Source organism: Rhodamnia argentea, chromosome 8 (assembly GCF_020921035.1).
Source record: "Rhodamnia argentea isolate NSW1041297 chromosome 8, ASM2092103v1, whole genome shotgun sequence".
Taxonomy (NCBI): Eukaryota; Viridiplantae; Streptophyta; class Magnoliopsida; order Myrtales; family Myrtaceae; genus Rhodamnia; species Rhodamnia argentea.
The window spans coordinates 23,844,470-23,863,917 of NC_063157.1; the positions used below are offsets into that span (position 1 = coordinate 23,844,470).

The 19,448-nt window shown below is 41.5% G+C and overlaps 4 protein-coding genes and 1 pseudogene across 10 annotated transcripts; 2 read left to right on the forward strand and 3 right to left on the reverse strand.

Annotated features, from left to right (window-relative positions):
- On the forward strand, positions 1-2,850 carry LOC115735371 (histidine-containing phosphotransfer protein 5-like). Its single transcript, XM_030666596.2, has 6 exons — positions 1-115; positions 326-459; positions 573-641; positions 1,588-1,659; positions 1,822-1,894; positions 2,573-2,850. Exons 1-6 carry the CDS (start codon positions 68-70, stop codon positions 2,615-2,617), a joined length of 441 nt encoding a protein of 146 aa, XP_030522456.1. The 5' UTR covers positions 1-67; the 3' UTR covers positions 2,618-2,850.
- Positions 2,851-4,593: 1,743 nt separating this feature from the next.
- On the reverse strand, positions 4,594-6,387 carry LOC115735370 (60S acidic ribosomal protein P2-1-like). The gene is made up of 4 exons (XM_030666595.2): positions 6,179-6,387; positions 6,012-6,104; positions 5,089-5,318; positions 4,594-4,743 (listed from the first exon to the last, which is right to left on the reverse strand). The coding sequence occupies exons 2-4, from the start codon at positions 6,097-6,099 to the stop codon at positions 4,717-4,719; spliced, it is 345 nt and encodes a 114-aa protein (XP_030522455.1). The 5' UTR covers positions 6,100-6,104; positions 6,179-6,387; the 3' UTR covers positions 4,594-4,716.
- A 516-nt stretch (positions 6,388-6,903) lies between these two features.
- On the reverse strand, positions 6,904-9,921 carry LOC115735369. 3 transcript variants are annotated; one of them, XM_030666591.2, is made up of 7 exons: positions 9,768-9,921; positions 9,260-9,340; positions 8,867-9,016; positions 8,351-8,424; positions 8,123-8,241; positions 7,860-7,943; positions 6,904-7,349 (listed from the first exon to the last, which is right to left on the reverse strand). In XM_030666591.2, exons 2-7 carry the CDS (start codon positions 9,264-9,266, stop codon positions 7,256-7,258), a joined length of 528 nt encoding a protein of 175 aa, XP_030522451.1. In that variant the 5' UTR covers positions 9,267-9,340; positions 9,768-9,921; the 3' UTR covers positions 6,904-7,255. The 3 variants fall into 3 exon arrangements, with proteins under 3 accessions (XP_030522451.1, XP_030522453.1, XP_030522452.1); XM_030666593.2 differs by lacking the exon at positions 9,768-9,921 and adding an exon at positions 9,588-9,709; XM_030666592.2 differs by lacking the exon at positions 9,768-9,921 and adding an exon at positions 9,543-9,656.
- Positions 9,922-10,872: 951 nt separating this feature from the next.
- Positions 10,873-14,837, reverse strand: LOC115735368 (flagellar radial spoke protein 5). Of its 5 annotated transcripts, none has more exons than XR_007199501.1 (10): positions 14,413-14,835; positions 13,218-13,302; positions 12,907-13,023; positions 12,202-12,266; positions 12,040-12,128; positions 11,877-11,956; positions 11,665-11,776; positions 11,350-11,469; positions 10,980-11,247; positions 10,873-10,940 (listed from the first exon to the last, which is right to left on the reverse strand). XR_007199501.1 is itself a non-coding variant. In XM_048283807.1 (10 exons), the coding sequence occupies exons 2-10, from the start codon at positions 13,934-13,936 to the stop codon at positions 11,062-11,064; spliced, it is 1,164 nt and encodes a 387-aa protein (XP_048139764.1). In that variant the 5' UTR covers positions 13,937-14,240; positions 14,334-14,555; the 3' UTR covers positions 10,873-11,061. The 5 variants fall into 5 exon arrangements, 4 of the variants coding, with proteins under 4 accessions (XP_048139764.1, XP_048139765.1, XP_030522449.2 ...); XM_048283807.1 differs by adding an exon at positions 13,627-14,240 and having other exon boundaries at positions 10,873-11,247; positions 14,334-14,555; XM_048283808.1 differs by adding an exon at positions 13,627-14,240 and having other exon boundaries at positions 10,873-11,247; positions 14,413-14,554.
- A 1,386-nt stretch (positions 14,838-16,223) lies between these two features.
- Positions 16,224-17,815, forward strand: LOC115735372 (annotated as a pseudogene).
- The last annotated feature ends 1,633 nt before the right edge of the window (positions 17,816-19,448 follow it).

A 19,448-nucleotide genomic window follows, 5' to 3' on the forward strand; every position in this document is an offset into this window, starting at 1 on the left:
TCCTAATTTTCTTTGCCTGCTCTATCTCTCCGTTTCTCTTTGTGTGAGAAAGAGGGAAGAGGAGGAAATGGCTCATCGAAGGCTCCAGAACTACATTGACACCTTGAAGAACGAGGTGATCGCTGCTATAACTTTATCTCCATAGCGTCCGTCTTTTCTGCTATATCAATCGTCTGCTCGTTGAGATTTGACATCGTTTGCCTCACAAAGGAGCGATCGTCCTTTTCTTTTCCTGTACAACGAGCAAGCCCACTTTAAGCTGATAAACATGAGCTTTTGATATGAGAGTTGACAGTTGGCCTCGCCATTTTTACTATCTGTCTAGGGCATCATGGATGGAGAGTATGAGGAGAGCAGGAGAGTACAGAGTGGATCAAATCTTCCAAATTTCATGATGGATCTCATCAACTCTTTCTTGCGTGACGGCGACAACAGCATGAGAGAACTGGCCGACCTTCTGTAAACTTCAATTTTTTCGACTTCGACGGCTGCATGCTTTGAGATTTTTTTTTTTTTTTCTTGTCTGGTTCTTTGGTTGCCGATAATCCGTGGGTGTATTTGATCATTTTCAGGAGTTCAAGAAACGTGGATTTTGCTAAAGTCACTAGAGCTGCTCACCTGATCAAAGGAGGTGGCAACAGGTAGACAAACAATAACTTTCATTTCCAGAAAGTTCATTTCTTGACATGAGACGTTTAACATCTTCAAGAGTAGAACATTTCCAAGCACTTGTGTTCGAAGTTTTCCCCTTTTAGTCACATGTTCGTAGCATACTGCATTAGGGAAGTTCAGATACTTGTAATTAACTGCGAAGATAAATCTTGTTTGAATTATGCACTTTGTGATTCGCCCGAAATGGATGAAGGCCAATCAATGGCATGTGTCTGCGTTTATCGGATAAACCAGACGACGTAGTTCTTCATGTCCGTTATTTAGATTTTGTTTCGCCATCGTGCGTGGCAACTCTCTAATACATTCCAAAGGGAGGAGCGAGTGAAGACTTTGAGCTCGAGCATTTATGAACTACGTGATTTGTATTCGCCTTATTGTTCGGAAACATTAGCCAATGAGATAGCGTCCAATTAAGGCGCGAATGCGGCGCATTGTATACATCAAGCGAATCTTGAACGATTTATGATGTTGCTAGACTGCCGTTACAACGCATAAAGTGTGCGTACAACATCACATAAATAGGCTGCGAATATTTGTCTGCTTTTGATTCATATCACTGGCCTAGTTCCATGTTAACTGGAAGCCACATTCCTACTCTTAATACTTGGACGGCTACTACCATTGTCATGGTCAAAGCATCTAAATACAGACAATTTTAAGTATATGAGATATTCCAAGGCCGAACAAAGGGAAAACTTTGAACTTTCTGAGTTTGATCCCATGCATATTCGGCCAAATTTACTGAGATAGAGTTTGAACAATGGTATAACGATGTTTAGTTGTTTGTTGGAAACTTCAGACAAATATTTACATCTGATTTTTCCGAGTCGTCGATGACACGTTATTTTTCATCAGATGACATCTCATCTACTACGAAAATGTCTTATATTCCTGCACTCATTGTTTGTGATGTAGCCTTGGTGGTTGCCGGGTGGTTGCAGCAGCTCGTGCGCTTATAAATGCTAGCCTTGTTGAGGACAAGCAAAGGTAGAAATTGGCATTTCTTCACATGCATGAATTCAGAAGCCCTATTTTTGTTTGTCTTCATGAATCAGCTTCTCCGTTAGTTTTTGCAATTTATTCGAAAATGATTACCTATATATTTACCGATGGTATATTCGACACTTTGTCTATGTGGTTCTCTTCTAGTTGCGAGACATCATATGAACAGGTGGTGAATGAGTACTACCACTTCCGTGACAAACTCAGAACCCTGTATCAGGTAGGCCATAGTTAAACGAACTATGTTTATGCTTCTCTTGAAAGATGCAAAGTATTCTCAATTCTTCATGATTTTGCCAAGAAAACTTTGTACTTAATGAATTTAGGATATCGAAGGCTTTGAAACTATTAAATGAATGCTAAGCCGAGCAAGGCCATCAATTAATCTGGAAAAGTACTTCGAAAGCGTTAGTTGGAACTCCAGATTTTCCTGATAAACGAGAGACAAACTAGCAATTTCTGAGGACAAACAAGAAAGAGAATATTGCTATCGAATATGAGATGAATTTCACATCTTAGGGAAGCAAATTTGATGTTGTCATATACTCTTTACCTTTTTCAAACAACGTTACTTGCGAACAAACTGTGGAACTTGAAATGGATGCGCTTATCTACGGTTAAGCTTTAATCAGCGTCTTGTGCCGCCCTGCTTTATCATGTTGCAGGAGTATGTGTTTTGGTTGAACTAGGTGAGGATGGTTCTTCTCTCGGTGGTAAAGGGTGTAGAGACTGATTGAGCTCATCAAAGTATTGTGCCATTTAGAATGAACAAATTCTGAGTTTGGACGCTCCATCTTTCTCGTGTATATCGTCCTGGGCTTTCATTTTGATGCTTTGTATGATGCATTTGGTGCAACAGTCACAATTACTGATTCCGCTGTCGATACGTATTTCGCAGATGGAGAGGGCAGTCATCAACAATGAGTCGAGAAGGAGAGGATAAAAGCTGTTGGTGTTTCACTCAGTCGTGTACACAGATGAGAAGATTTCATCTGTCTATGAAAAACTTGCTGATGAAATCCAAAGTTCCTGCTATGTCTAAATTATCAGAGACCAAGTGCTTTCTGTTGGCTTTGGGACCATGCACCAAGTACTTTGGATGTTTGTTTATCGTTCTCTAGTAATGGACATCTAGGTCTTTTAAAGTGGTAAAGCTGATTTTGGGTATTTGAGAAATTCCGTTCTCTGATCAACATTGAACTGAATGATGCAGAAATCTGATACTCAAAAGCCTAAAAGCCTAAGATCAGCAGAGGACTATGTTGGAAATTTAAAAACAGGGTACTTAGAAGAACATCTACTCTTCGGATTAGTTAGGCGGTGTCCGTGTGGAATTATTCTTATACGCCTTTGTTCGAATGGCGGGAATCCGACGCATTAGGTCCTGCTGGTTTGCTCTAGCTTTGGCCTGTGAATTGCGAGTTCGTTGATCCTGTGATGTCTTCGTTCTTGTTTCTCCGGCTCATTCTCATGCGTCGCTCTGTCCTTTCCGTCGGCCTGCGTAATGTTATTTCTTCTACGCAACTGTCCTCATTAGTGCGGTTCTTGTCAATGAACCTGAACGTCGTTTCTTATCTCATTCTCCAATTACTTGCCGTCCTCTTATCACGGAAATTCCATTTCAGTTCAGTTGATCTTCCAATGAAGTTTCTTACTTGCCCCAGGCTTTGTTCAATTCCCAAATATATAACTTTTGACCAAATTGCGAAACTGGCCATCCTTGTGTATTGATGTAGTATTCTTTCTGGGCAAGTTTTGATTGTTTTACTCCACTTGATCCTAATCTATACAAATACTCTTCATTCTAAGGCACATCTCAGACTTCATTTACGTCTACTTTCGTCTAATTTATTATCAGATGCTTCTTATTAGCATATGTTGCAGAGTACTTAGCGATTCTAGTATCGAACATAGATACCTGTGGACCTCTCTTTGGGGCCATAATCGCCTTTCTACAGGCGAGCCGCTTAACGGGGACAGCATTCCCTTGCCAGCGAATTCCTAATGATCGCTTATTCTACACGCTAGAGCCACCCGTGTTTCCTTGCTCTTTCAGTCCTGTACTGGAATTGATCCATCTGTGGTACTGGTCACCTTGGAAAAAGAGAAAGAATTACAATAGCCACTGATACATAGACGGTACTTGGTAGGCTGATCGCACCAGCACCAGCCTCGACGGCATAGAATCCCCAAAACGTCTAACCGAGGGAAGTATTTCTCATGCAGAGAGGTGATGTGAAGATCCAATGCGGTGTTCCAACCGAATTAACCATTTTCGTACATGAATCAACTTGTTCAAAACCTCAAATAGGTTAAAGTCCCACCTATCACATCACTCCAAAGGGCGCGAAACTTTTTTGAGTTAAACAAGGGAGGAAAAATGTAACAATGATTCACTATCAAAAGCACAACAGCGAAGTAGTCCGCGCCTACTTGAGTCCCTGTTATTAGTCATTAGTAATCATGTAATAAACATTACCTCGAGACCATGGCCAATCATCATGACTCTTCGACCCACATCCTATACTGCGAATTTCTTACTTGGCATTAGGGGAGTAACAAGTAAGCTGATACCGATGCATAGACGTGGCCGGTTCCACGTAACCGCTGGTTCCGGTTCCTAGGCCCAATAACTCTTTTCCCCCAAGCCTCCTCCTTTTTTTTTTTTTTTTTAAAGCCGGTTCCGAAAATTTAGAAACCGGAACCGGCCCTTGAGGGCTGGTTCCGGTTCCGGGCCGGTCATCGGGCCGGTACCGGGCCGGTTCCATATGGCCATGTCTACCAATGCATCGAGTCACTCCATCACACCCATCAACTAGTTGGAGTGACAGCATCTACACTTAAACTTCTTAAATAATGCGCATAGGATGCAGACATTGATCAAGCGGATTCATAAGCTAGAAAAAAAGGACAAGCAGGTTTGAGAATTTACTCCTATAGATCCCTAAGATATCATCGTTCTCATAAGCCAGATTCGAGTCTCCAGGACAATCCAAAATCATACTGAATAAGGCTTCTTACATTCGAAACGGTACCTCTGTCTTAGTCAAAGAGACTGAAGCCCATATCCTGCAACAAATCAAATAAACAAGTCAGACATAATGAAGAGTTGACCCCATATTACTTTCTCGTGCATTGCATGCAAGGGCCAGTAGGAAACCGAAAAAATTGTGCTGGATGAACATTTTTGCACTGTTGAAAATCCATTTAGATGATTTGAACCCACCCAATGGAGAAAATTGTTCTTTGGTAGATGAGATTGTGTTGTGACATGTGAATGCAAACATACAGGTGCTCTATGTCGATGCATGTGTCATGTTTTTGTACATACACCGAGTCAGAATCTAGAAATGCAAGAGGCAACCACAAAGAATGCAAAACCCCATTTGAACCAAAATCCCAGACGAAACTTACGTCATCGGACTCTTCCTTCTCCTCCACTTTCTCCTCCTTCTTTGCTTCAGCTGCTGGCGCATCGCCGCCGCCTCCCCCACTAACAGTAGCCGCTGCTACAGCAACACCACCACCACCGGAAGGCACCGACGCCAACTTCTCCCTTCCAGATGCAATCAGTTCAGTGATGTCTTTTCCCTTGACTTCGGACAAGAGCAATTCGATCCTATCATCGTCGGCCTCCGCACCAACTGTGGACCCAAAAAGGCTATCTTTTAGTATAAATTCCAAATTGACATCCATTGAAAAGAAAACTCACTTATGAGCAGCTTCGGTAAAATTGCTCCAACAAATAAAACAGGTCCTGATAAACCCGGGAACCAATTCGATTTACTCTAACAGGTGTTAGATTTCATTTCTTTCTTCTTCTTCTTCTTCTTTCCCCTTTGGTTCCCGAGCTCCATGTCTCTGTTACCTCACCAATTTTTGTCAATGAGAAACGTGTCATGAAAAAGAAAACATCATGATGCAGAGCCCTCTCTATGATTTGACCAACCGCATCACAAATTCTGTAAGTGAAGCTTTGGCACGAATGACTTTCCAATTCAGGAGACCACCCGAAGTCCATTAAACATATGAACATGGAAAGGAAACCAAACCTGGGACATATCAAAATTTCACTTTCAAGCAAGTAATGGGAAAATCTAACAGAACAAGCGCTATGCACTTACCAATAACTGGGGTACTTATTGCAGGGACAAAAGACGCCAAATCGCAAAAGAGACAACTTCAGAAACGAGGAACACGAAAAAAACTATCACTAAACAGTCCAAGAAATGGTCCACAAAGGGTTCCAACGTCAAGCCAACCAAAGAAAATCTTTTTTTGTGTTATCAAAAGCAAAAGAAGAAAAATATGAGGGATAAAGAAGAAGGGTGCACTACCTGATCCAAGAATGCCCTTCAAGTCATCAGCAGTTGGGGTAGTGTTCCCTCCCAAAGCAGCCAGCAAGTAAGCGGCAATCACCTTCATCTTCTCTGCTCCAACACCAACAAAATAATAATATAATGCTCTCCATGGCAGATTACAGAGAGACACAGAGAGAGAGAACCTTGAGATAAAGAAGGCTGTTGGTACTGGGTGGAGATGAAGATGCGTTGATCCTCGTTGCTGCTGGTACTGGTTTAGGGTTCTCCTTGAGCAGAAGTCAGGTCAGAATTAGAAGGATTTGGTGTGAAGCAGGATGATCTTCAGAGATGGGCTGGGCTGGTTCGAGAGATTGTTTACAAGTGATGGGCCTTCTGTTTGATTCAGTCATGCCCAGTCGGATCCAATACGTTCACTCTTTATCTTGTATGTTCCTCCGAGCATTACTGGGTAGGCATCTTGCGACGCGACGGTACCGTAGCATAACGTATCTTTTTTGGTATCACCACGATTCGTGCCGTACTGTGAAAGTAACATCAACATGCGTTTCGCGACGAAGGCTCTCTTAAAACTACGGCACCATGGGGCCCGAGGGTACCAAAGCGACCGCGAGGTATGCTTTGGTTTCAAGAGTTTAGTCGAACATCTCGAGAAAACTGAAGCAAACATCGTCGTGGGCCAATTCATGAATGATAAGACGGGTAGACCAATTCTCATCGGTCTAGTGACATGGGGCGGACCTGAAATTTACCTTATATACAACGTTTGTCGCTTGTGGAATAATAGTATTTCGCAGGTACAATCCTTGCTTCCACGTAAAAGATAAGAAAAAGCGAGTGTTGCAACTCGAAGTCGAATTCTTATTGCTTCATTCTGCCTATTTGTGTAAAACGGTAAAAGAAGGTAGAGTGGGTCGATCGAGGGCAACTTGTCAAGCTTCAGGAGGAACATGCATGCCTCAGATAACGAGGCCATAATTTGGTTGCCCCGAGGATATTTAGCCAAGTCCACTATGTCAAACCATCCACAACTTCTATATTTCGGTTCACGATCTTATTCCACATCTACTACATAGACAAACCATTAAGAACAGCCACTACATTGCCTCACAATATCACTGGCATATCACCAAAATGTCTACAACCCCATTTATCTTGAAATTGGAAGAGGCCAAGGAGAGAGAGTCTCTACAAGCTACTGGAGCAAGGGCTATATCCAGTACCATCCCGTGGTGATTCTGTGCAAAACAGACCATCGATCTTCACCAAAAGAACCATCTCTTGGATGGTGCTCTTTCAACAGGCTCGTCCTTCTTTCTATTATCAATCCCCTCGTTTAGAGACTCCAATCTTCGCCTGTACAAAACTCAAACTGTATAAGAACTGTGAGCCATTGAAGTAACCTGAGTTTCTCAACTGTTAAACGCTCACCAAATGTATTGGCTAATAACATGTGATGTTATAGTATTATTTTCACAGAGATTGATTAAACACGGGTATGTAAGCTTGAACGAAGTGTTGTTGTGAGGTTTTGGTGGTTTTGTTTGTGGGCCTGTGGAACCACAAGGGAATATTAAGGGGTCACTTGATAGCATACAGTAAATTTAGATAGTTCATTATAAGATATCACCTGTTAGCAGATAATTCATTATGTTGTATACACATATCTACTGATCATGGAGACCGGCTCTAAAGTAGTCAAAACATCTGCTTCTATTGCTTATTCAGGCTAACTTCCAGAGCTACTTTATCTTTCCTGAGTTCAATAACTCCAGATCAGGACAAGCATAAACTTAAGCCATCTTAAATACTCCACATGCCTTATCTGAGTGACTGCAAGGATGAACAGGTGCATCAAAAACTTACTTTGTATCTGTAAGGCGACCATGCAGACTCCATCTCTGGCGAAATCCTTCCATGCCTTCGACTCCACTAGCAAGAATTAGACGCCTGTATTTGCAAGATCAGTGAATCAAAAAATTTTATAGGCAGTGAATCAAAAAATTTTATAGGCAGGTGATATTAAAGCAAAAGATTAAATGACTGGTAAAAGAACAAGATGAGAGGCAGATGCAAAGCTTCAGAAAGGCATTAAGATCGTGCAAATATACCACTACGAACAAAAATACCTCTCTAAAGACGTGACTTCTGATTGAAGCTGATCAGCTCTTTCCTTGGCCATGTCAAATGGCATTGACAATCCCAATTTGTGCTCGCTATCTTGAAGCCTCTGTCTCAATTCCTTGTCCTACAATGGAGCAAAACAAGGAATAGTTGCTTACGTAATTAAAAGAAGACTAAGAGTAAAGCAAAAAGACAGAGATAAGGTAAATCCAAAAGAAAAGTATTAATCTGACCCTCTTGTCTGCGCATTCTCGATACAAAGCAATCTCATCTTGACAAAAGGGCTCAATATCATTTAATTGCAAGCCTGCAGAATATAGAGGAAATTTGTTCACCAGAAAGGTCATTTTCCAAGTGGTAGGAAAATTTATTGCAAGCTCAAATATTATAGCACGACTTTGTCATGTTGTTTCGGCATCTTCTGTTCCTCTAAAACTGCAATCTTTTGCCAGACAATGATCCTATGAAAAAGTTAAGAGACAGTGGAAGGTATACACGTGCCTTGTTTACTTTCAGCAACCAAAAAAAAGCTAGGACTTTCTGCTTCTTGTGTCCTATTTCAGATGGTTAACCAGGAAGCCCTTGGATATGCAGTATTCCATTGATCAATTCGATAAGGAGCTTGGTTGTTTCCACAGAGAATATGCATTCATGGCCATCAATTGAAAATTTGTCACTGTGTCTTGAAAAATTCAAAAAATTCATGTGCCTGATTCATTCAAAGCAAAAGTTATCCAGAGAAGGCTTACACAGAAACAGATTTCTCAGAATGCCATCACACAATTCAACACCTTCAAGCACATGAGAGGCAATTTCTGGTGGGATAAGGGGTGAAGGAGGTCCCATCATCAAGTCATCACCGACTAATATTGTCTCCTCCATCATAGGCTTTGAATCAACTGAAACCCATAAAAGACAAAACAAACACGAATGTTGTCACCCACCGAAAAGCAATTGCGCCAAAACTTCAAAACTGCACCAAAAGGCGGAGGAGGATAGCTCCTCCGTTCCAAAGCATTGTGGAAGCTCTACATAGCTATCCACCTTCTCATTACCAGCTCTATACATCGAGAGCACATGCAAAATTTGATGCCAATTAGCCTTGACCTACGTAACCAAAGAAATTAAAATCGTGCGCGTACCATCCATGGCTGGCTACTTTGTGGTCCAACTTCAGCTAACTCGTGTTCACTCAAGGAAAGAATACAAAGAAGAATATAAACCTGCACATAACACAATTCAGAGACGACGCATATGATAGGTTTATCTGCTTAATTCAGAATAATAAAAGCTGGAAGCAACCATGCGATGTAATTGCATATCCAATCAAAACAACAGAAAACGCAATGTTAGAAAGCATCAAGCACCAATCTTTTTCAGCGCCAGATGACTCAGGCATTTCATCAAACAGTGCACGTGCATAACCTTAACCGGGCTCTGGGTTCCGCAGGCCCGAAGTTTAGCATTTACCAAGATGACAGCAAGCAAAAAAGAATGCAGAGAGGGCGATAATCTCTACAGAGCTGAAGATGTAATGCCGCCACACGAACTGGGCAGGGATGTTCAGAAGATCAGTAACGCCAATCTAGTTCAAATGGAACGCATTGTCAAGCTGCACGTGGACATGAAAGAGAGAGAGAGAGACGGTACCACTTCGTTATGGCAAAAGATCGAATACAGAGGAACGAGAAAACTGCCCGCCGGAAGGGATGTGAAGAGAAACCAAACACCTCCGTTCTTCAATGGACGAGGTAAAATCGGTTTGGAGACGGAACATACGCAAGACTCGTGTCTGTCTGTCTGTCTGTCGTATTTCCAGCCACATCACATGACAGGGACGGTCCAAGAAGTCAATCAAAAAGAGACCTCGGTCAAAATCCTAAACCCCCACAAAGTTTTTCAAGACTGGAGGCCATATTTTCATTCAAACGTTCGATTCGGTTCTCTCAACCGTAAAATTAATCGCGTTACGTCGAATTCCTTCACTTCATAGCTATTTAATTTTCCCATAAATACGTCTTTTCTGCGTTAAAGCAATTGATGCCATCAAATTTTTGTACGGTATCCGTCTCTGATTATGCTTAAAAGCCAACCTCTCTCATGTCCACGACCGAGAAATTAATGGAGTTGATTGGAATGATTTCCCTAGAAGCAGAGCCATATTGAAATCCCCCCCGTGAAATGAGCCACGAGAGGGATGCACGAAAGGGAAAAACTTCCACGACCCAACCCAGAATGGTGAAAAAGGATGAGCTACTGATACATCTGACCTTCGCTTATGTAATTTGTTGATCACACCAGTAGTGCACAGCAGAAAAGAAAAGACAAGAGGGGCTAAAACGCAAGCGACGAATTTCGTTAGATGATGGTGGAGACGACGTCGCGCATGCTCCAACATTTGCGATTCATTCTACTTCCAATACAGCCGTGCCATTGGCACCATGGTTCATAGGAATATATCATAGAACAAGCATGAGAGCTGTACAATTGAAAATTTTGCTCCGGCGATTATTTCAGGCAGACAGCAAGAAAGCAAGCAACCCCCCATCAAAGAGACAATATGAGGCCACACTTTGCCATCATTCCCCGATTCTCTAACAATTTTGAGGCATAGTTCATCGCCGAAAGAGCTAAATGCAGAAATGCACAAGAGTGTTACGGGCCAAATTGAAAAGTTCAATGCAAAGGGTGATTTTGGACAGGAAGTCGGATGAGAATGCCCGTATACGGTACGAAATGGTTAGAGGTAGGTAACTTGCATCGAAACAACAATAAAGAAAAGCTTTAAAGAGTAATTTGTTTTGGGGGAGGGGGGATACACGATTTGCTGATAAATGTGTGTTACATGACAAGCAGCAACATTTGTGGTGGATTTACACGATATTACAACATACACTACGAGCTGAATATCCTTCGAACACAGTGCAACCTGCAAACAAAGTCTTCACGCACGCCTGTACTCATCTCCACAGTCACCAATCACTTTAAGAAGATCTCTACCTCTTTTGGAAACTTCCTGTATGCTGGCTACATCCTCCTCGTCGAGAACAAGGGAAAATATATCGTTCGAATCCTTAATATGTTCCGATAGACCGAGTCTAACACCTACCATGGATCCTGCTACCGCAGGCTGCAATTCACAGAGACCAGAAAGATGATCAAAAGATGCGGTAAGGCCACAGAAAATTAAAGGCAGCTGGTAACAAAGTTAGCAGGAAAATCCGAAGATTACTTGATCCAGTATGTATTTCACAGCTACAGTGGGAATTTTGACCCCATGTTTTGAAGCTACTTTCTTCAGTGTCTGAAGCACAGCTTGGAACTGACTCCACCCTCCCCATGCATCAACCATCTGCCAATCCATGTCAATGTCAAAACTAGACTTACCAAACCAGATCAATTTCTTATCACTATTTCTTTTTCGAATAGCTCAACTGGAGATAATGCAAACCATTTCCCAAACATCATGATGTCACAGAACATAATAAAAGACATCGAAAGAAAATTGAGTTGAAACTCCATAAAATTAATTTTAAGAGGTACATGCCCTTTTGTACTTCTGCAGGGAAGGAGTGTTTAATGGAGGGCCCGCAAATGGGATCGACAAGTTGGTATCAAGGAACTTCTCAGATAAGAGACCACCCATTACTGTGCCATATCTGCAAAATGATCAATCACACGGAGTCACCAAAAAAGGAAGTTGATATACCCCAAGCCTGACATGCCCACCCAACGACAAAGAGAGAGAGAGAGAGAGACGTTATAAGTTTCACCCCAGCAAGTTGACAAAGCTCTGCCATCTTCTGCTGAGGGCGCATGTCAATGATTGAATGTTGCACCTGACTTGAAAATATTACAGATCAAAACAAAATGCATCTGACAAAGGATAATTAAGAGCAACAGTTCTTCTAAAGGTCTCTACCTGATTGCTAACAACCGGAATTTCATGGTCAAGGATAATTTCTAATCTCTCCGTATCAAAATTGGTCAAAGCAACAGTTTTTATCTTACCTGCAAATCAATTGCTATCAGTGATTATATGGTTTTACTCCATCATTGAACCAAGTAATGAACATAGAGTAACCTTCTTCTTTCAGATCCGTCAGGTGCTTTAATGCATCAAGGTAACCAGGATTGGAATAGTCCCACCTGTTTCAAGTGAGAGACAGAAGCACGCCCTTGTTAAATTTGTAATCTTATGAAGTCTTTCAAGAAGTCAACCCCATCAGAGGATATAAGATGCACTGGGAGCATGGGAAGATACTGGTTACTGCTATAAATAATTAGAACAATGAGGAAACCAATACTTAAATAAGATGATCTAGCAATGGCATTTCTTTTTCCCAAAGAAAAGATTCAACATGAGTATCTGCTGAAGGTCGCTTACAGCAGATATGCTTAATAGAACAGACAAATGTCAAGAGTCAAATATGCCAATCATCTTAAAGTGAAGATCAACGTGTCATCAGAACCCACAACAGAGAAAGATTTACCTAAAAGAGATTGATACATTTAACGGTCCAGTAGGTAGAACCAATGAGGAAGCAGTAATCTTCTATGAAATAGGAAAACAGAAAAGCTTTTGTGGGAGGAAACAAAGTTTTTAATTAGCCTGCAGCTTGAAGTACATTCTGTTCAATGAGATGCACCTCATTGCAGAACTAACTTTTGGCTACCTTGGGGATAGTTTTTATCTTTCACAAGTAGTGCCATCTGAATGCTAGTTTCCAGTTCAATAGAGATGAAGTCATTACCACAGATTGCAACCAAGTCAGAAGAAAATTACTACCAATGAAACTGAAGCATGTCCAACGAAGCTACATCCATTCTCTTCCTTGAAACATCGATAGCCTCCCTAACAAAACCACTGGTCATCTTAACTGGTGGCGGCACCCATTTAGTAAGCCTGCACGAATTGGTAAGGTGGTAATCATGATCAGAAAATATTTCTTTTCTTTTTTGTCAGAGTGATCAGAAAATAATTTCATACCAAGGATTTCGACCTTTTCCAACATTGAACTGAGAAACTTAAACAGAATGAAATCCATCACTCATGACGTATACTTTGCCATGTTTATTTGGTCAATACTCATTACTTACCCTCTGATCTTGTCCACGAATTCCGGAGGACGTTCCCTTCGAACTCGATTGATGAAGATGCCATACAAATCTTCAGCAGGTCCATCTGAAACAAGAAATATATTAAACCATAAAAGTTATATTGACTCCAATTGACAGGCGAAAGCTGAGGACACAATATGCTGAAATGCACTTCTTCAAGCACGATATAAAAAATTTCGACCCAAAAAAAGCACAACGTAAATTAAGAACCTTATTGGCTCAGTTCTGTCATAAATCCAATAAGACAAACTACCTGATATGATAAAAGTAAAAATCTTCCTAACCTTCTGGAAACATCGAGAACACTATATCAACTCACACAACAACTGTTACAATTAGTGCCCTGTAAAAGAAAAGGCCCTGTAAAAGAAAAGGCAATGGGTTTTACATATATCAGCCATGTCAAAGGTGTTAAGTCCGGCATCAGCATATTGAAGCATGGCATCGACTGCATTATCTCTGTCCATTCTACCCCATCCACCACTCGTCTGCCACATCCCGTTGACAACCCGGCAAATATCTATCGAATCATTCCCTTTTCTAACCACGGTTCGATGCTTATCGTCAGTTAGCACACACATGAAAGTTCTCGATCTTGGGTAAGAACTTCTCGCCCTGGTTTCTCTTTTGGCATTCCACTCTATTTTGCTTGAACTGAAGATGAATTTGCTACATGGGTGCTGCAACAACTCTGCCATTTATAGATGAAATGGCTTCCCAACAAAATGCAACTCCAAGATTGAGACTTTCAGAATCAGTAACAGATGACTACCATGTAATATCTCCTAAACAAAGTGTGGAGGGTCTTATGTTTTATCCTATCAGCTTCCACCTCTCTACTCCCAACCGTCAGTTAAGTTAGAATTCACCGTATTCGCTAGATAGTCCTATAACTTTCTCCTTTTAAGCATTTCAGACCTCGTAGTCTATTCTTTCTTATTGAGGTCCCAGCTTGAAGTAGCATGGCAGACTTGCAGTTGGAAAACGTAAAGCACAGGGACTCTGCATTAATAAATAAAAAATGCATAAAAGAGGGAGCTTTTTCAATTCCAGCAAAAGACAAGAACGACATGACTCCACGCGTCAGAATCAAACCATTAGCAAAACGCAGCGTTTTCGAGCAAAAACACTTCAACGGGATTTCCTTCTTTTTGGAAGAGACATTTTCACATACAATGATCGGCCATGTCGAAGGTGCAGAGCCCGGCGTCGGCGTAGCGGAGCATGGCGTCGACGGCTTCATCCCGGTCGATCCGGCCCCACCCGCCGCTGGTCTGCCACATGCCGTTGAGGACCCTGCATATGTCGAGCGAGTCGCCGCCGTTCTTCAGCGTGACCCGCCGGTTCTCCAGCTGGCTTGCCTGGCCCTGGTAGCACTTGACCCCGGAGCTGGAGCCGAGCCGGCGCGTTCCGGCACGAGCCGCGGCGTTGCTGTGGGCGGGTGGTTTGGCAGATTTGAGGGCGGTGAGGTTGGAGAAGCGCGGATTGTGTACGGTCACGGCCATTGGACTCTATGCAGGTGTCTGCGTGTAAGCGGCGGTTGAGGATAAGGAGCAATGGGTGGTGGTGGATGAGAAATGACGGCTATGCCCACGTAAGCGCTTCCCTAACGATAATCCTCTTCGTATTTAGCTCAGCTTGTAATTTGATTTTTAAGACTTTTTATTCGTTCAACGTGATCCAATCTAGTCTATAATTTTTAATTCATTCAATATAATTTTTCGATACTATTCATAAGTTTCCTTGGTGATGCTATTGTCCAAATTTTACAACATCCTTTTCATTTCAATCCTATTTCTAAATTAACGAAAAATTATGTCGACTTTTTTATTACCTTTTTAACTTTTCAGTCCTTATGATGTTGTAATACTTCCATTTTGAGTATGTCTTAATTTATGATCTCTATTATAATAAAGATATAACATCATTTAGAGTTGTATTGAGATGATATTCCTATTATTTTCTTCGTTTCTTGATTGAACTAAATTCAATTACGAAAACACAAAAGACAACAGACTGGAATTTTTACCAATTTAAAAAGTTGGGAACAAAGTTTAGATTAATACAAGTACGAGTATCTATCGATAAATCAAAATATCATTTTTTGATATCCACATGAAAACTTTTATTATTAAAATAAAAAAGAAATGTCAACCCGACTTAAGTCTAAATGAGGTTCTACTTTTCCTTTTATAGAGATCATGAGCTAAAGGGAAATGATTTTATGAGAATCTTACAAGACAATCGGTTATTTCTGACCATGAATCCACGTATCATCGCCGTGTGTTTTGCATAAAGCACTCATCAATTGAAAAATCGTGGGATTAGAAATAATAACAATCTTGCCAGATTGTCAAGGTAGCACTTTCCCGAACTAAAATATACTTAAATTGAACTAGCGTAATTTATAAAGACCAAAAAGGTAAAAATGGAAAATCTAGGTGGTAGTATGACTATGCGAACTTGTGAATAATACAGAATATTGACTTCGTTATGGAAAGTTGGGGGATACTATATAGAATATTCAGAAATATTTCAAGAACCACGTTGAACGTATTAAAATTTCAAGAATAATATCACATATTGAGCTAAAATTTAAGGATTTTTAGCGTCATTTTCCCTATCATGGGCAACGTAGGAAGATAAACTCGTATTTTGACAATATGTTTAGAAAGTTATCAACTAAAAACTGAATTTACATCTATGAAATGATTAGCGCGTTTGATGAATTATAATTATGTATTTAGATATGGTGAATGGGGAATTTCAACTTACAGATTTGTAGAAGTTTTGGGATCGATTTGGCAAGCTATGTTGCCTCTGTCGCTGACAATTTAGCCATAAGAAGCTTCTGTCCCATCTTCCTCAGTTAAAGCTGAAGTCTTCCATTTCTACTGCATCATCGTACTTGCTTTCATCTCATGTGTTGATGAGTCGTGGCGGATCAATTTATGGACAGTTTCTCGGAAATTAACAGAACGCGTCATGCTAGTAATTTCTCGGAAATGGAAGGGTCAATTTCGAATTTGAAATTCTCATTCGGCTTCGGAGCACATTGTATGCTTCCATTTGTCTTGCTGAGAGAGAGAGCGAGAGAACAAGGTATCATCGAGCAATCGAGATCGACGAACTGCAAGATGCAGCAGTTGAAAACGGTGCAGCCGGATCCATTGCCGGGTCCATGGGAGAGGATCAGTTAGAGCCGATGACGAAACAGGAAGTGTTCATGCCTAATGGACTAACTTCAGCCCGGAGGAACTATGGTGAAGCCGGCTCAAGTAATGCTGCCGCAGGATCTCGAAATGACACAGTTACTTACTGCTTGGCCTGCGTTAGGTGCCAGCCAGGGGAAAGGGAAAGAGGCTTTCGAGCTGGGACCACATCTTGCGCCATCTTTAGGATCTCCTCCCCAACTCTTTGCGGGATCAATCTGAAGGCCGAACAGCTGGAGATCGTATCTATTGGCCTGTACCACAGGGGCCGGGGACCATTTGCTCGAGTTCGAAGAGCACAAGTGGTTCTTCCTCAGGAGTTTCCTTCGCCGCATGTCCTCGAACTAGGCGAGTTTGATTGACTTATAGGCAGCCGAGGAAAATCCTGCCCGGAGTTGCTATTCGGAACCTGTGCCGATGTCGAGTGGCGACTTCGTGGAGGTGCTGCTACTTGATGGCTGCTTCGTGCTGGAACTTCTACTCCACATTTCCAGGAGCGATGATGCGATTAACGAAGATGACCCGGTCTTCTACTCGGCCTTGGATAATCCCGATTCTCATCGGGGACTTGCTGAAGCTTGAAAACCAGGTTCCGTACTTCCTTCTCAAGCTGTTGTTCGACTTCTCGAGCTCGGGAAGGGCTGACGCGAAAACAGACTATTTGTGCACGCTCGCTTTGAGAGTATTCGATCCGGCCTATCCAAGATCCGCGGCTCTTCTCGAAGATCACAGGAATCTGCAATGCAAGCATTTGCTTGACCTGTTTTACTCGACTCTCCTTCCGGCAAACCCGGTCCCCCCCCCCGCAACTACACACAGAGGTACCGGCCGTCGGATCAGTCCGTGCCCTGTGTGACCCGCCTCAGGCCCTCCGGGATCAAATTCAAGTCCAGGAAGACAGAGAACTTCCTGGACATAAGTTTCCGGAAACGGGTGCTCGAGATAACATCCATCACCATCAACGACTTCACGACTGCCGTGCTGATAAACTGCGTCGCCCTGGAACAGTGCAGGGAAGACAGCTCCAAGTACATCACCGGTTACGTCTCCTTCATGCGCCGCCTCATCAATCAGCCGAAAGACGCGTCGCTCCTCTGTTCCGATGGGATCATCACGAGGTTCTCGCGCGACGATCAGTATGTCGCTAATTTGTTCAATAAGCTCGGGAAGAGCATCGTTTTCAATGTTCACGACTGTTATCTGTCCAAGCAGTTTGAGGAACTGGAATCGTACTACTACAGCAACTGGGCGAACATGATGCGCACTTAATTTTCCAGTCCGGGGTCGGTCAATAGTCAACTCGACAAGATCATGGAGACCCATCACGTCGTATTATGTGCAGAGTGGATCAGTGGAAATGGGTAAAGCCCCAAATAGGTTTCCGGGCTTGGACCATCCGGTTAGTCCCAGGCCCTAAACCCTAAACAAGAATTGAAAATTGGACACGTGGCTAAACTCACCGGCCCATTTCCACATTTCTTAGCCTTTCAACATAAAAGTGTTGATTTTACATTGTTCTAATTTCTTTGTAACATGGGAAATTATCGTACTTCTACACGATTCAAATATCTAGATGTCATAAAGAAAATTTAAAGTAATTATCACAAAGGGCGTTTAGGAAAATTTTCAACCTTTTAAAGTACTCCACTGTGGTTGTCGAGGGCGGCCCTCACATATGGCCGTTGAGGGCAACCTCGCCTATTGCCTGCAAGGGCGGCCCTCGCCAAATTGAGTGAGGGAGACCCTCAGCGGCCCTCTCTAGTGGCCAGCCATTGCCTAAGACCGGTCACGGATGAAAAGGGAATGAAAAAAGAGAAAAATTTTGAATAATAAAAAATGTGAAGAACGAAATTACCTTGACCGGTCGGAGAGGTTAGGCCCTTCTTTTGAGACTAATATGGCCATTTCAGGTCTTTATTTAAAGTAAGATCAACTTCAAATCTTTATTTGAAAAAATAATAACACTTCATGTTCTTATATGAAATTTTCTCTCATTAACACGATATTACTTCTAAAAAGTAGAAGCAAATTAGGAATAAGAGACACGCTTATGTCGGTTGGGGTGGTGACATGCAATTTTTAGAATATGGGTTCCCTAGTTATGTACGAAAAGGGGGTTTCTCCGAGCAGTAATGCTTACACAAAGCTATTCCTTAATCCTTTGACTTGATCACGGATCATTGAACCATTTGATTTATTGCAACGAAGAAACTTTGATTGGATGCCAACCAAGTGATAAGAATCATCAGGATCGAAAGATGCTCCCGCTTTATTTCCATTATAAGATAACAAGTGGCCCTCGTTTCGTCCGAGATAAACACTGTATATGCATTTTGCTCATGATCTTCCCTGTTCCACCGCACCCGCAAGTCTGTGTTGCTGCTTGATAGCGCGCAGCATAAGCACGACATATCAGCAAGAGGGAGGCCATGCCTGAATTCTTCAACATATTCAGTTGGACACACATTCACTCGATACGAGTTAATTAGGATATATTAAAGTGCAATCACATAAATGGTCATTTCACCCCTAAACTTTTAATTTGTTCAATATGATTCATTAACCTTGGCCAAATGTGCAATATCGTGTTTATGCTTTTATATAGTCAATGGTTATCTTTAAGATGTTGGTAAATATTCGATCTAGTCCGTAAATTACATAAGTATGTTTGATGTTATCCTTCCATTAATTCAAGTTAAGGGAATTTGTTGATTTAGCTTACAATCCTATACATTTGAATGCTGGACAGAAAAAATGCTACACGGGGATTATTCACGTAAGATATCCAACTCAAATTTAAAAATGCAATAATCCTTTTAATTTCTTTAATTTGTTCAATTAGGAAAAATGACTATACATGTTATTTGATATAGTAGATTATTATACCTTGATTTTGAGTAAAGTATCTTACTGGATAATCTATGTGCAATGTTGTTTTTTTTTTTTTTTTTTTTGTGACAATCTTGAAAGCTAATTAGAAAATTCTTTTAATTTAAAT